The sequence below is a fragment of the Strix aluco genome, chromosome 4, assembly GCF_031877795.1.
Source record: "Strix aluco isolate bStrAlu1 chromosome 4, bStrAlu1.hap1, whole genome shotgun sequence".
In the NCBI taxonomy this organism is placed as follows: domain Eukaryota; kingdom Metazoa; phylum Chordata; class Aves; order Strigiformes; family Strigidae; genus Strix; species Strix aluco.
Genome location: NC_133934.1, coordinates 96,251,898 through 96,267,734, shown reverse-complemented (window position 1 = coordinate 96,267,734; position 15,837 = coordinate 96,251,898). Strand labels below are relative to the sequence as shown.

Here is a 15,837-nt window from a genome sequence, read left to right as displayed (position 1 = left end):
TAAATTGACTCAATGACATAAACTCAATTCAGTTACTATCCATTTCTTCCCCTATCACACTTCTGTCTTTGTACACAATTTCAGGGGAAAAAAACCCCAGATGCTGCAAAATAGACATGTATGCTATATTGGCCTCATCCACATAACATATCTGTATCTCTTTCTGAAAATGTTGCAGTGCATTGTAAAAAATTAAAATTGCTTTCTTGGCTTTTCCACTTTCCAATGAATTTCTCTTCTTAAGTAATCCTGGCAGTCTTGATCTTCACAAACCGCAACACAATTTATTTTCTGTGAAGTAATTTTCATGGAAATGATGAGATTCCATTTTTAAATTAAAAAGTAGGAGTTTGCCAGTATACAAGATAATCTAATTATTATCCTGACATTTTGTATAATGCAACAATGAAAAGTCTTCAGCTGTCATTCAGCTATTGCAATGCTATACAAATGTGTGAAGTAACCCAAACAGCTGTAAAAGAAAACAAGGTCTTCAGGATTATCAAAACTGAAATTCTTCTATTTATTATCTTAAAACAGATGAATTTATCATGAAATTTAAAGTTTCTCTCTTTATTTTATAATCAGAAAAAAGGTACTGTTTAAATAATGTCAAGGTTGAGTGCCAAAACAAATGAAGCTAGCAAATCTGAAATAAAGCCAACACTCTCTTCTTTTCTCAGAGTGATATTAAAAAAAGAGAAAGCTGAAGCTGGAACAGGGAGAAACAACAGTCAAAACATGGTAAACAGAGTGGAGTAATATTCAGAAAAAAAATGGAGCAATAAGTAAACAATTACAACATCAATTTGATCTTTTAAAAATGTGTTCACTGAATTTCTTGGGGAAAAATTCAGAGGAGTTGTAAGTTTTGGATTAGTAGCTTTAAATGGGAAAGCTGATGATCCCATTAGCTCTGGGTGCTATATAAAGAAGGAAGAAAAGAAAAGCCTGTGCTGAATACTTCATTGTGTATGGGATCATTAAAAAGTAGAGATAAAAACAAGAGTCAATGAAGGGGAAAAGAAGCCATGGGAGATGAGGCTAATTCCAATTTATATTAAAATACCTTTCACTAAAGGTAAAAAGGAAAGGCCTGATGCTGCCCTATGGTACACAATACTCTCCAATATGCATTCTGTAAACACAGGTGCTTCACTGGAAATTTCCTTCCTGCATGATATTTGAAGATGTGCAATTACAGGAGATCAACCATGAGCATTCATACTGGAGCAAAACCTCTTGAAATGCATGTATATTCATGTATATGTCATACAAGACATCTTATCCTGGATTTCATACCTGACTCCTCTTACAGCTAAAATACTATAAAATTAATTATTTAAATCTTCTGGCAGAGGCCTCAATTTTTGACAGTGACTTCTCACTTCTGTGGTTGGTAGATATCTATGTCCTGGTCCAGCCCTGGATGATATGCTATCATAAAGCCCTTGCAGAGACCCAAATTAAATTTTCAATCATGATTACTTAGTGCGATTATTCCGTCAGTGTGAGTTCACTTCAGTCACTGGACAAAGAATCCATGTTCCTTTCAAAATACACATGGCTTATCTACAGTTCAACTTTCTGACACAGACAGGACTTGGTTGGAATTGACAGGCTGTGGTCAATGGGTTTGATCATCATCCATGCAAACTTGCACATGTGTTGCTTGTTGCAGTCCTTTTGCCAGTATATCACATTCCTACGATTTAGATTTGCTCCGGCACACGCGTCATACCACCAGCCTCCCCCCGGAATGCCATTGTGTTCCAATTTAGCACAATTCTGAAAGTAATTGTCATTGTCTCTGTCCTTGGTGGTGAACTTCTGGTTGTCATGGAGATAAGCTTCTGTGTCCAGGGTCAGAGCATCAGTGGCGTTGCCTTTGTATAGACCAACCCTGATTCGGTATTGAGACTCCTCATCTTCAATAAGGAATGGTTCATACTGTCCCCATTTGATTTCAGCGTTTAGGTTTACAAGTTTAACTCCAAGTATATATTGCACAGAGCTGCTAGTTAACTGATGCATATATTCATTTCCTAACCAGTGGTTGTCATGAACAGAGCCAAATCCATATTTGTAATCCTGCCAGGTCCTATCAAAGTCGACACTACTATTGGCTGTAATGTGCTGGATTACTGTCCAGCCACCATCCTGCATGTTACAAGAAACAACAATTGGGTCTTCCTTTGGTTGGATGATGTAAAGACCATCTCTGGAATTTCCTTTGGAGCGCTGAAAAATCTGAAAGCAATCCCTTGGATAGTCTGAGTAGGAAAAAAAAAAAAAAATTAAAGCAATTTCTGTTCAAATAGTAGATTTTAGATATTGAACTCTGTCCTTCAGAGTGAGTGAATGATTGCTTTTGGACTGGAAGCTGACTCTGACTTTATCCCAGCCGGTGGGCACCTATTCAGCTAAAGGAGGAAGATTTCAGGGCAGAACATGCAGGAAATGTTCAGAAATTCAAAAAAGGGTTTCTTACCCTGTCATACAACAGAAGTATAATTTTGCATTTATGAAGAAATATGGTTGAAAAGCCAAAAGTTAGGTACAGACCCTTCCTTTTCCTCCTGTGTTCTTCCAGTTTGAGTACTCATCAAGTTTGCAATTCCCTGTGCCATATGTTGGACCATTGTGTTTAATTACTAGAGCTAGCCTTATCCTCAACAAATAAATCCAATTTCTCTTTAACTAATTTCACTTCAGGGATCTGTAACATCCTTGCATTAAATTCCAATAAGTATGCTATGTGTTCATTAATAAAAGGGAGATATTAAAGCACATTTCTTGCTAATACAAAACTTATAAACATCTGAGGATTTTCTTAGGAGCAGTTCTTGTCACTCAAACTCCAGGCTAAATCTTACCACTGATTTGCAGGTAGAACTACAGTGCTGTGCAGTGCTGAACACCAATATGAGGAAAATAGGTGAAAGTGCTTTTCCACTTTGTTGCTTATCCAGTAGACTCAGAGAGTAATAAAAATGGCATATAAGGCTTGGAATGACCGTCTTTGTTGGGCTGAAATATATATACTGTGTTTTTTAAATGTAACTTGCTTATAAGGTAACTTCTTGCAATAGTGTAGTATCAAGCATTTCTGAGACTAAGGCAAAATGCTCTGCTTTTTACAATTGATTGTGAGACTTCTAAGAGCCAGAATATAATTTATTTAAATATACATTTATGTATGTATGAATTTGTATATAGAGAATTCCTTTTGTAGGGAAGGATGTTATTCAATGTCTGTTCTGTTACTCAGAAACATGCTTATGAATTGAAATCACTCACTTCTCCATAGAGTTGAAAGGCATGTCATTATGTCATTATACTATGGAATATGTGTAATTTATATTTAATAAAAACTTGACAATTTTAATATCTCTATGAGAAAAATTCCTACAGACCACCTGTGATGTAAAATGACAGTTCTTCAAACCTATGAAATCCTCTGTTCTGTCCTGACAATGACTGATAGACATTTAGATACTGTATTTAGAACTTAATTTTTTTCTTTTGGGAAACTGGGATAATTCAGGAAAAGTATGGCAAGATATCCTAATTTTTTTTTTTCAAAAAATTGCCAAAAAACAATTAAGGAAAAATATTTCCAAAGATAAGAATGTAAAATAAAAGCTGAGAAAAAAAACTCTTCTCTGCCTAAATCACTGACCAGAGAGCCCCTGCTGTCCCTTTTACTGAACACATTGTTTTTCTTTTCCTGAATAGAAGAACAGAGTCTGAAAAGAGTCATTGTATGGTCTCGTGACCAACAGATAAAAAGTACACTGACCAGTTTGGTTAGTGTAAAACAAACAAAAAAAAAAGCCTCCAACTTTCTGGAAAGAGAAAGGGACCACGAGTGACTATTTTATGTCAGTGACTACTGGTCGTGTAGAGAATTATATCATGCAGTCTTCTTCACAGAATTATTAAATTTCTTCTCTTCCAACTGGAAAGCGTAACTGTCACTACTGTGTTAGAAATACTCATCTGGTTCCCAAGCTAATTTTATTACTGTCCACTGTCCATCTTTTTCTTTCTTGTGTCATGTTGTCCTTTAGTTAAATAGTGCTTCTTCCTGGGTAATAAACTCTGATGTACCATGAGGACAACTACATTTTTAATCAGCCTTTGTTTTGTTAGGGTAAATTCTGTTAGGATAAATAAGTTCTTTTATTATTTAGTGTAAGATAAATCTGTTCTTTAATTGTCTTAGTAGCTTTTCTTCACCTCTTCACATTAATCTTATTAAAAACATTTCTGTTGATATATTCTAGGATTGCATTTGTATTGCTTAGTTTTCTTTAATCTAGAGTTTGGTCTTTGAATCTTTGTAACTGATAAGGTCCTCACCTTGCAGTAAAACCTAGAATTTTGTACTTTATTTTTCATCCTAATGGTATTACTTAAGAACATCTGATTTTTTTTTTTTGTGTAATATTCTGATATTTTTTATTGGTATTTCTGTATTTCATGTTATCATTAAATTTTATCAGCGTATTCCTATTTTTGCATTAGTATACTTAATAAGAATACTGAAAAGATAATTTACAAGTAAATACTTCCAGTCTCCCCTGGACATTATGGTTTACTTTTCTACCCAAGTCATTGTAATTTTCTTTTCGATCTCTACTGAAATTATAATGTAACCCTGCCTTCTCTGATTTAATATTGTATGAAGTATGGTATCATAGGCTTTGTAGAAGTCCAGGTGGACTAAATCTTTTAAATACTATTATTCATAGTAACAGTATTGTGTTAAATATAGTCTTTTATATTTGATATTCAGAAGATTATTGGTACTTCTAAGCCACTCAAGACAGATTTGCAGGAGTATATAGTCTTTCCAAGGTCTTACTTTTACGCCTTTCATTGCCTAATAGAATCTACAGCCATGAATAGAATACTTTAAATCTCAATACTATCTGCATGACATTATTAAATATCCTGAAAGAGCAGAACTGTGTACATGACTCTGTACCCCAGTTGCTAAAGCATTCCCCTGGTAGACATAGCCTGACCCCAGACCTGATCCCATGATTTTACAGAATATTTAAGTGATTTATATAGTGATATCCACGCCAGCAATATATACAGTGACATTTGTATTTGCTCGTCTCAGTGAATATTATTCATGCAAAATAGAACACCTTCTACAGACATATAATGAGAAAATCATTTAGGCTAATTGTTACAAGATTCATTTGGAAAGTGAATTTTATAAACCCTCAAGTGCCATCAGTCAGAGGAGGAAAATTAATCAATCCCACTACTCTTTTTGTGTACATTTTATGTGGGATCTACTCTGGTAAATGTATTAGAAAACCTACAAATATGGACCTTGCAAGCTAGATAGGCAGAAGGATGCCTCAGTTGGGATTTAGGTACTGAAGTGTCAGGTGTAATCTAGATATGATTGTCCTAGAATAAGTCTTCAAATGCCACAAAATATTTTTTTACAAAAACACTGTTAATTTCTCTTGAATTAGATGGCAGCTGAGCAAGGAAGGCTTTTAAAGAATCTGGACTTTGGGTCAGGATATGTTCATATTGCAAAGTATTTTTGCAGAGCTAACTTTCAAATACGTTGGCTGAAAATGTTACAGCAAAGCAATAAAGTAAAACACAGCATGCATCCAGACCACTCACTCTCTTTGTGAGTACCTTTTTCATTGCTGTTACCCAGTCTCTCATAGCCTCTTTGGGGTAGAAGGTGCGCATTAGCCAAGACCACTGTCTCTTTGGTGCTCACTGACACAGCGCAATGGGAGAGCAAGAACAGAATAAATCCTGATGAGCTCTTCAACAGCATCTTCCTTCCAAGTCAGTTCTCCTGCAGCAATTCAGAACTGTAACACAGACTGGAATTGAAATGGAAAGATTTATGACTTTTAGTATGAAAGTCCTGAAGGAGAAAGGTATTGAAAGACCTAGCTTCAATATAATGAGCCTCTGCCAAAAACAGTTTCTCCCATATTTCAAGGGCCTCTCCTTTTCCTGATGTCTCACACCCTATTTCCAACTAGTTATTCCTCTGACACAGAGCCCTGTGCTGTGACACTTAGAATGTCTCTCACCTCTGTCACATTGTGCTATGCTGGGCAATGAAACGTAATGTAATTTTGTGTGTGACAAAAAGCCATAGAAAGTAATGTAATGACAGAAGAAAAACCACGTATTTATCAGGATTGAATTTTGTTTATTCCCCAAGTCCAAACTGTAGTGAAATAGAGGCACCAATGTTTGAACTGGCAGAAACAGTCACGCTGGCTCTGCTAACTGTATGTAGTTCAAACTGTACTCAAAGACATGGTTTTCCAAGTGCTGGGAATACTTCCATACACTGGAGAACTCACTTCAACACATCTTGACTATGATTTTTATGAATTTTCATCTACAGCTTTATATAATAGATCACAGATTTAAATCAGATTGGGAAAAAAAAAAAAGCTCAATAAACAGAGCAAAAAGAACTTGGAGCCTCTTCAAAACCCACAAGGGTTCAATATATTGAATCAAAACAGTTTTGAGTCTCATTTTGTCCTCCTCTTAGGGTTATACACCTAGTAACCCTCCATCCAACATAGCAAGAAGGCTTAGGTTATTACTGGACTAAATCCTGGGGTCCTCACTTAGGCAAATCCCAGCTTGACTGAAGAGGAATTTCTATATCAACAACAGCTTAGACTGAATCAGGATAACAAATGTTTCCCATACTCTCACAGGACACAATTACTTAGACTCTAGCCAAACTATTTTAATTCATTTTATTTTATTTTAGGACTGAGCTCCCCACAGTGGCTTTGATGATAGGAGAAAATAGATCTAGTAAGCAGCTCTTCGGTCAGAGTTTATTTCCTGACAGCGTCAGCACAGAGTCTACAGAGGCCAGTACCCTTCTCCACAGTGGTTTATGTTGCAACAGAGCCACATTCCTTATAAATCTAATGACTTAGCAGCAGATTCAGCAAACAGTTTTCCAGAGTGAAAAAATATGCAGCACATTTTTTTTTAAATGTCCAAGATAAATCATTGTAATAAAGTTCAGGTTGGAGAGTTAGTTTTTATACCTAGCATACATAAACCAGCAAAACAGAATTTTCTACTCTACCTAAAACTATTCAGTAATAATTCTGATTCACTATTAACATACAATTTGCTGTTTTATGCAAAGTTGGCCATTTGACATTGTGATTGTAATAAACTGGAAAATTACGTTCCATGAAATTCAGCACAGGATTTCCCTTAAAGCGTTGAAGTTCTGCTCATTCCCACTGTCAAGTATCCTTTCCCCTGAAAGCTTCTATTATTGTTGCTATAATTAAATATTGTATTATAAATTACTTAAAATCAAAATCTGACCCACAAGCGTCACTAAACTTCAGGAAATCTGTACTTGGATCTGGAGTTAATTTTTTAGCTGTTTTGTTTTTCTTTTAGCATTTTTGAGTGAGTCAGTCTTTTTTCTTCCCTCATATTTACACATTGAAATGATTTACAGATCCATTTAGTTCCAGAATAGAACTTGATATTATAAATTATTAAGAAAGCAACTAAGGAAAACAGCACTAGGCAAGCACCTTACCTCTTTCAAGTGAAGCTTGGCAAAGAAAAACGTACACAAATGAATAAGCTCATTCTCTACAGTTGCACTTTGCCTGCTACTTAAGTCCAGGTGAATAAATCAGCTCCAACACGCTATCTCAAATGCAGCAGAACTGCATCTTCATTATTTCACACTGTGCGCTTACTCTGGTGGACTTTGCTCTGATATATTATACTTGCAAGTAAGTATGTATGAATTATAAAGTACAAAGTTCTTCCGTAAGTATTAAAACAACATAGTAACTAAATTAAATTTCCTTGATGAACGAACAGACATTGTGATGGAGAATCACAACGAGGTTTTAGTTCAGAAAATCGCTTATGTTTCTTAAATACACACAGGCAGATGCTCAAATTTACTATGTCGTTTTGCATAACTGAATTAACTAGATGCTACACTGCTAGTCATATTTAAAATTGCATAGAGACAACTTGAGTTTTAAGTATTAGGAATAAACCAACCATAAACCTTGTTGTTACCTCATGTTTTAATATGAATGAATCCGAAGCAGTGCCTCAGAGCTATAAAAATGGCAGGGGGGGAGGGAAGCAGAATAGCTGGTCAACAGGTTTCTATTTCAGCTTATTTGGATTAACAAGACTTAATTAACATTAATTCAGGTCAAAACTGTAATGAATTAGAGGAATTAATTGTTGCTGTATATTTGAAAGTTGGACTGTCTATCTGCATGGCCTTTAGATGATGTCTAATCTAGCATTTACCCTTTTCAGGAGGATTCAACCCTTAAGTTTTTGTGCTCTTTGATCCAGCCTGCAACCCACTTTGATCAGATTCCATCCCTGAAACAAGCCACAATTAAAATTGATGGAGCATTTAAGTCCTGTGCAAGCTCTGAGGATCTGTACTTTGCATAATTTCTGTTCTTCAATAATTCATCCTCAGTGAAAGCACAACATGTGAGGATTTGTAGTTCATGCACAATTAAATAAATACACATAATGAATGTTTATGAGAAGATTTGCTTGTAATATTTAAAACTCAGTGATATTCTCTTAATTTTTAAAGTACAAGCAACACTTTATTATACATGAGGATGTCCACAGGGTGTCAGGACAGTATCTTTTCCCTGACACTGGTCAGTAGCAGAGCTACAGGGAAAAGTTTAAGATCACATTCTCTCTGCTTTTAGCATTATGCAGCTCAGGGAATTTCTGATATCTGTATGTTCGACATACCTAATTTCTGGTTAGTACCAACCTTTATAAATCTTGGCTAAAGACATGAAAATACTGTATTGTAGCTTATGAAATAATAAAAGTGCTTTGAACAGATACGGATCTTGTTGAAACAGTATGCTAGGAAAGGGCAGGAGAAGGTACCTTTCCATTCTGTCTATATTCATACACTCTAGGAAACACCATTGACTTTAGTGGTATTTATTGATAGGTCTCATGTCACCCTGATATAAATTGGGGTACCTCTGTTTTGTGCCTTTGATTTTCCATCATTGTTTATCTCCTCTGCCGTCTTTCCATTTTTCTTCATTTTCTTGGTATTTGCTCCTCTTTGTTGATTTCCAAACTTTTATCAGAGCTGGCAGAGCAGAAGTGAAGTGGGAAGCATTTAATTAGAAGAGAGAAGAAGGGCAACAGCATTCATTCACTCGTGCTCAGAAAGGCATCTGTTTCTGTAGATGAAAACTTTGAAAAACAATGAAAATCATTACATATCTCTCTCTGCTCTTGATCAAGTATTTCAGTCCTGAAAATTATACAGTGATCTTAAGGTAGGACTACTTTATATTGGTATGGTTTGGTCGTATACAGATTTCAAAATAATGCATTACTATAATGACTTATTGTTAGCCATGTTAATTAAGTAAGATACTTAGTTTCTCGGACCAATGACCACATATTCCTTCTCTACAATATGCTGAAGTTTTAATTATCCCTCTGATTCTGCTCAGCTTTAACTAGCAAGCATTCATTTGAATTTTTGCAATGCAGACTCTCCTATGTGGAAAGTCTCTTTACAAGTTCTCTGTATTTTAACAACTCAAGGCACACCCTTGCAAAGGAATAATTTGACAGATTGATCAATTTACTGCTTCATACAGCTCTGAAGTCAGTTGCAAAGACAATCTGGCTACTATATTGCAACCGATCAGACTCTGTGTCTGATCAGTTATGATTTTTCTGATATGAAAAATACCCATATCTAACCTATATAATGAAAACCATCACTTCCAGCAAGGTAAAAGTAGTATTAATACAAGCTTAGTAGTCTGGATAATGATGTCAGTAAGTGCCAGTAAATATTATAGAATCATAGAATTGTTTAGGTTAGAAAATACCTTTAAGATCATTGAGTCCAATCATTAACTTAACACTGCCAAGTCCATCACTAAACCATGTCCCTAAGCACCACAACTACATGTCTCTTAAATATCTCTGGGGTGGTGACTCAACCACATCCCTGGGCAGCCTGTTCCAATGCTTGGCTACTCTTTCAGTGAATAAATTTTTCTTAATATCCAATCTAAACCTCCCCTGGGGCAACTTGAGGCCATTTCCTCTCATCCTATTGCTTGTTACTTGGGAGAAGAGACCCAACACCCCCCTCACTACAACCTCCTTTCAGGTAGTTGTAGACAGCTATAAGATGTCAGCCTCAGCCTCCTTTTCGCCAGGCTAAACAACCCCAGTTCCCTCAGCTGCTCCTCATAAGACTTGTGCTCTAGACCCTTCACCAGCTTCGTTGCCCTTCTCTGGACACACTCCAGCACCTCAACGTCTTTCTTATAGTGAGGGACCCAAAACTGAACACAGTATTCGAGGTGCGGCCTCACTGGTGCTGAGTGCAGGGGGACAATCACTTCCCTAGTGCCTCTGACCACACTATTTCTGATACAAGCCAGGATGCTATTGGCCTTGGCCACCTGGGCACACTGCTGGCTCATATTCAGCCGGCTGTTGATCAACACCCCAGGTCCTTTTCTGCCAGACAGCTTTCCAGCCACTCTTCCCCAAACCTGTAGTGTTGCACAGGGTTGTTGTGACCCAGCCGCAGGACCCGGCACTGAACCTCATACAGTTGGCCTCAGCCCATCAATCCAGCCTGTCCAGATCCCCCTGTAGAACCTTCCTACCCTCCAGCAGATTGTGTTTCCTCCCACATCAAATAAAGGATGGAAATTCTCCTCAGCCCTCCTTTTGTTGCTAATGTATTTATAGAAATATTTTTTATTGTCTCTAATGGCAGTAGCCAGATTAAGTTCTAGCTGGGCTTTGGTCCCTTTAATTTTCTCCCTGAAAAACCTCACAACATCCTTGTAGTCCTTCTGAGTTGCCTGCCCCTTCTTCCAACGGTCATAAACTCTCTTTTTTTTACCTGAGTTCCAGAAATAGCTCTCTGTTTAGCCAGGCTGGTCTTCTTCCCCATGGGCTTATATTTCAGCACATGGGGAGGGCCTGCTCTTGTGCCTTTAATATTTCCTTCTTACAAGAATGTCCATCCTTCCTGGACTCCTTTGACCTTCAGGACTGCCTCCCAGGGGACTCTGTCAACCAGACTCCTAAACAGGCCAAAGTCTGCTTTCCAGAAGTCCAAGGTAGCAGTTCTTCTAACCCCGCTCCTTACTTCTCCGAGAATCGAAAACTCTATCATTTTGTGATCACTATGTCCAAGACAGCCTCCATCATTACGGGAAAGGCTTTGACACAGACTAGCAACTTGTGTACCAAGGGTTTTCAAAAGGCTTGAGATGGGTGATTTATGGCTTTGTATTGTGGTCAGAAACATGTAAAATTGGTACCTTTTATTCAATAATCTTGTTTAGCTTACCAGGGAACCTGAGACAAAGTTCTAACAAGGCAAAACACATAAAACATATCAAAAAAGGTCTCACTGAGTATCCTTCTGAAAGAAGTTTTATGGGTGCACAGCACAAGCGATTGCTTTGGGGAAAAAATTCCCACAAAAACAACAACAAAAAAGCCCAACAAAATACAAAAACCCAAACAACAAAACCAGGCCATAGAAATACTCTGCAACTTTGAGTGACTTTGAATTGCTTTGCAACCTTGGCTAAATGCACTTTGGTATCTTTGTATAGGATCAGTAACAAAAAAAATGTGCGTAACAGTTTTCACTTGTTCTTGAACTTCTGAGCTGGCAATGGCATATGAAGTGTGTGTTTTGTCTGACAACACAGAAAGCAGTTATTAACTGCTGAAACACACTGCACACAAGACTATTTTCAATACAGCTTCTAAATCTCTTTTTATACATTCATTATTTGTAAGATGAACCATTACTTGGGAAATAAACCAAGGTATATATTTTTGGCTGAATGTAAAACAAAACAAATGCATCCCTCTAAGAAACATTTGACTTTTCAAATGTTCAGCAACTTTTTTTTTTTTTCAGATTTCTTTATGAAAATATTCCAAGGCCAGAAGTAAACACTAAAAAAATATTCTTCATGTCTTCCTGTTGAACCATAGACTAAATTCTAAAGGCACAGGAACTTAAGTGAGTTGAAAAGGGTTCACTTTCAACAGAAATACTGAAGTAGGACCTAACTTGAAAAATACATCCAACTCCATCATCATGGAAGACACTGGAAAATAATTGTTTCGTTAGCTGACGGATAGGACTAGTGGTAATGAAAAACTTAAGTTACTCAGGTAGCTTTGGAAAACAGTATGATAGGACACACCTTGTAGATTACTTTTTTATTCTAAAGGTGGCAGAAATTGCCAGATACAATCATTGCAGGTGAAAACTGTTGGAGAGTATTTGTATGGAACAGAATTTAGGTGACACCTATCTTAATAGGGTAAATTTTTTTATTCTGAGGAAAGGAAAAGTATGTGCAGCATTGTAAGACAGTATATTTAAAACCAACCAACCAACCAACCAAAAGCAGACCAAGAAACTTAAGCAACCATTTTCTATCCTCTCTTGCTAGGAGTCTGAGAAGAAAAAGGCTCTTTAAGGGGGCTGGCAATTGATAAAAAGTACTATAACAAAGGAGAAATTACTATTTCTCGTGAAGAAAGATAAGAACCATACTAAAAGCTCAAAAGGTGTTGTTCAAGAGTTCTTTAAAAATTTGAAAGTCAGAATGAAGTTGTGCAAATGAGTGGAATAAAAGGACTGAGAGTAAGTATATAGGAGTAACACAGTAACAGACTAGTAAGATTAAAAAGGTTACCGTTAGCAAGGGACATTAAAAACAGACAAATATTCTATAAATGCAGTGGAAATAAAAAGTCAAAACCAAAAATCCATTATTTAATGAAGGAAGAGGGCAAATGGCACAGATTTGATGCCTTTTTTTATTGCAGACTTCATAAACAGTGATCAGATCCTTCATTAAAATTAATTTCATTAAGTATTAGGACTGGAGGACAGATTAGGTGAAAAACATCTCAAAGACACTGAAGAAATTAGGTATTTTCAAAGCGGCAAGGACAGATTAAATTCTACAGGCACCTTGTGAACCAGGAAAAGTCCTTCCTGAACCATTTACAAATACCTTTTAGAAGTCATGGAGGTCCCAGAGGACTTCAGTGGGCATAGCAGAGGCCTATCTTTTTAAAAGGGGAAAAACTAAGAGAAATAAGGAACAGTGAACTATATTTCAAAACTCAGAAGAGAACTAAAAAGGTGATGAGAAGCAGCCAGCATAGACTGATCAAGAAAGAACTCAGAAGTCAAACCAGGCTTGTTTCTCCCTGCTACATGGAACCCACCCTTTCCCAATCTTTGGTCCTTTCTCTAAATATTCCCACATTCCCACAGCCCTGTTAAAAGAATCCCATAATAACCTTTAAACAATTGCAAAGTGCCATTCCCCCTGCATTCCATAGCGAGTCCCCTGTAGGCAATACTTTACTCTGCAAGGAGTTCTGGAAGAGTTTCTTTGGGTTTCACACCAGGGACAATGGTCTAATTATTCTCCTTTGGTAGTCTTAGGAACAGTCAAGTCTGTGTCTTCCAGTTTTCACTGATAAGGTTAACTAGGGTTCCTCTGCCTGTCACTATTCATCTGAACCTCACCAGGCTTTTGTGCTTACTATGATTAATCACATAGTCTAACAATAACAATGACCACAACCTGTGACCTGGGAGGTTCGGATTGGACGTTTGGAAAAGCTTGTTCACCAGGAATAGTGCAACATGGGAACAGCTTTCCCAGACAGACTGTGAAACCTCCATGCTTGGAGGTTTTTAACACTGGCTAGACACAGCATGACTGAACTGAACAAGCATTGGTGATAATCCTGCTCAAAGTGAGGTTGACAAGAGACCACCAAAACAACCAACACTTCCATCATCAACTGTCTTGACTTCAGAGATAATAAACCTTAAAAGTATCTAGCATTTCAGGTTTGATCCAGATTTGGCGTATTGAAAAATATGATACAAGGCTCAGAGTCATATTTTAAATACCATTTACCTGTATACCACTCAGCTTTCAGGGTAATTTCTGCTCAAAAAAAGACATTTAGTAAAATCAGTAAGATGAAAATATTTTCCATCTCAATGCACCAGTTTTACCTCAAGTAGATGATCAAAACCAAATAGCAATATTTTATAAGTACCTGCACAAATATTTGATTCAACAATTTTAGCTGGTTATCAGCCCAAAAATTTTTAACAGGCAATGTGTTGATCTTTGATTTGAATCAATTAGTTTTACTGGTTTAAAACACTGTAGCCTAACCTTGTAATATAAAAGTCTAAAAATGATTTTCTCATCTGGGACAAGAAGCAGCTGGGAGCATTGTCATGGCAACCATCTCATTTCCAAAGAGAGATTCTGTGACTTCTGTTGCTCTCTAGCAACCTCAAAGCTGAAGTAGCATTGCTAAAAAAAACCAAGAAAAAAGAGGGGCTTTTCATATAGAGCAATTATACCATCACAAGAAATGCTTGGATCATAAAAAGAATGCTTCAGAACATAGGGCAGGCTTTAAATAAGCAAATCAAATTCTTAGTTTGATGATGAGCTGAGGGAAAAAACAAACCCAGAAGACCCCTATCCTGCCATGTGTGTGTCTGTGCAGCTGACTGTGGAATCAATCTCTCCTGGAAATGATGGTTATCACAGACCTCACAGTTAACTAACCATAGTTAGTCTCACACTAACTACATGACTTAGTTTCTTGATCCTGCTGTTGTTTAAGGAAAATGGATAGCAACATGAATAATACATGGGGAGTAGATAGGGTGGGAGCAGAAACATTTACACCAAAACAAGACATTTCACTGCCCAAAGTTCTCCCCAGGAGAGAGTTGAGATCACAAGAATTAGTCAGATTGCTCAATGACTACTGAAAGGTTTTAAGGAACTGTGGTGTTAAGAACCTACAGTCTAAGAACCTATATAGGCTAGAAAACCTCTAATACCTCTTTAACACACTAATTCTGAAACTTAACCTATAGAATTTAGAAACTAAGGGAAGTTCATAAACAGACCTCAGGGTTATGGTTTAAACTCTTGTTTATTTACCCTTGCTTCAGTTTGGTTAGCTTAATGACCTTTCCTGACTACTGCATTTTAAGCATTCCAGGTTATGGCATACTTGGGCCACAGATGATGGTCACTCAGAGGAAACTATCTGCAAGTGCTACAGTACAAGACCATAGGGAATTTTTCATCATCTACTATCTGCAGCTATCATGTGGAATAGCCATAATGCTGTGTTCAACAGCTGAGACCAATGCCCCTTGCACTGGCTGGAGAAAGAATACTAAACTTCTCTTCAAAAGTAACACTACATAGAAGAGCAAGATCTTCAGATGCATTTACATATTTTTCCACAGCTATTTATATAACCTGGCTGCACTGGTAATTTTGGTCCATATTTTGTTCATAAAGGATCTAACTGAAGCAAGTAAGCGCTGCTAAAAATAGCAAACGCAGCAGAGCCCATTTCATGGTTTGGACTTCTGTTGATAAACTGTATTTAATATTTTCAGTAACATATGTTGTTATTGCAGAAATACCTGCTTATTCAAATTCTTAACTTGGAACATCAAAGAATTATTAGGCAGTAAAAGTATGTAAACACAAACTGTATGTAAGGTATTAAAAATACATGAAGGAAGAGTAGGCAATGTGAGCACCATTTAAAGAAAAAAACCCAACAAACAGTGTTTAAATCAAGTTAGAAATTTAAGTCTTTGTAGCCGTAATCACTTCTTACAAAGAAGCACACTTGAGAAAGTGGAAGTTTACCTAGTTA

The 15,837-nt window shown here is 36.8% G+C and overlaps 1 protein-coding gene across 1 annotated transcript; it reads right to left on the bottom strand.

Moving 5' to 3' along the window:
* Positions 1-617: 617 nt before the first annotated feature.
* On the bottom strand, positions 618-9,667 carry LOC141922398 (fibrinogen-like protein 1-like protein). Its single transcript, XM_074821540.1, has 3 exons — positions 9,058-9,667; positions 5,677-5,873; positions 618-2,273 (listed from the first exon to the last, which is right to left on the bottom strand). Exons 2-3 carry the CDS (start codon positions 5,822-5,824, stop codon positions 1,573-1,575), a joined length of 849 nt encoding a protein of 282 aa, XP_074677641.1. The 5' UTR covers positions 5,825-5,873; positions 9,058-9,667; the 3' UTR covers positions 618-1,572.
* Positions 9,668-15,837: the final 6,170 nt, after the last annotated feature.

Bases quoted from the DNA above. Each gene is read 5' to 3' on its own strand.
- LOC141922398 (XM_074821540.1), bottom strand. From the start codon at position 5,824: ATGCTGTTGAAGAGCTCATCAGGATTTATTCTGTTCTTGCTCTCCCAT. The intron at 2,274-5,676 runs GTACTCACAAAG...TTTCCTACTCAG, and splicing joins GGGTAACAGCAATGAAAAAG to ACTATCCAAGGGATTGCTTT.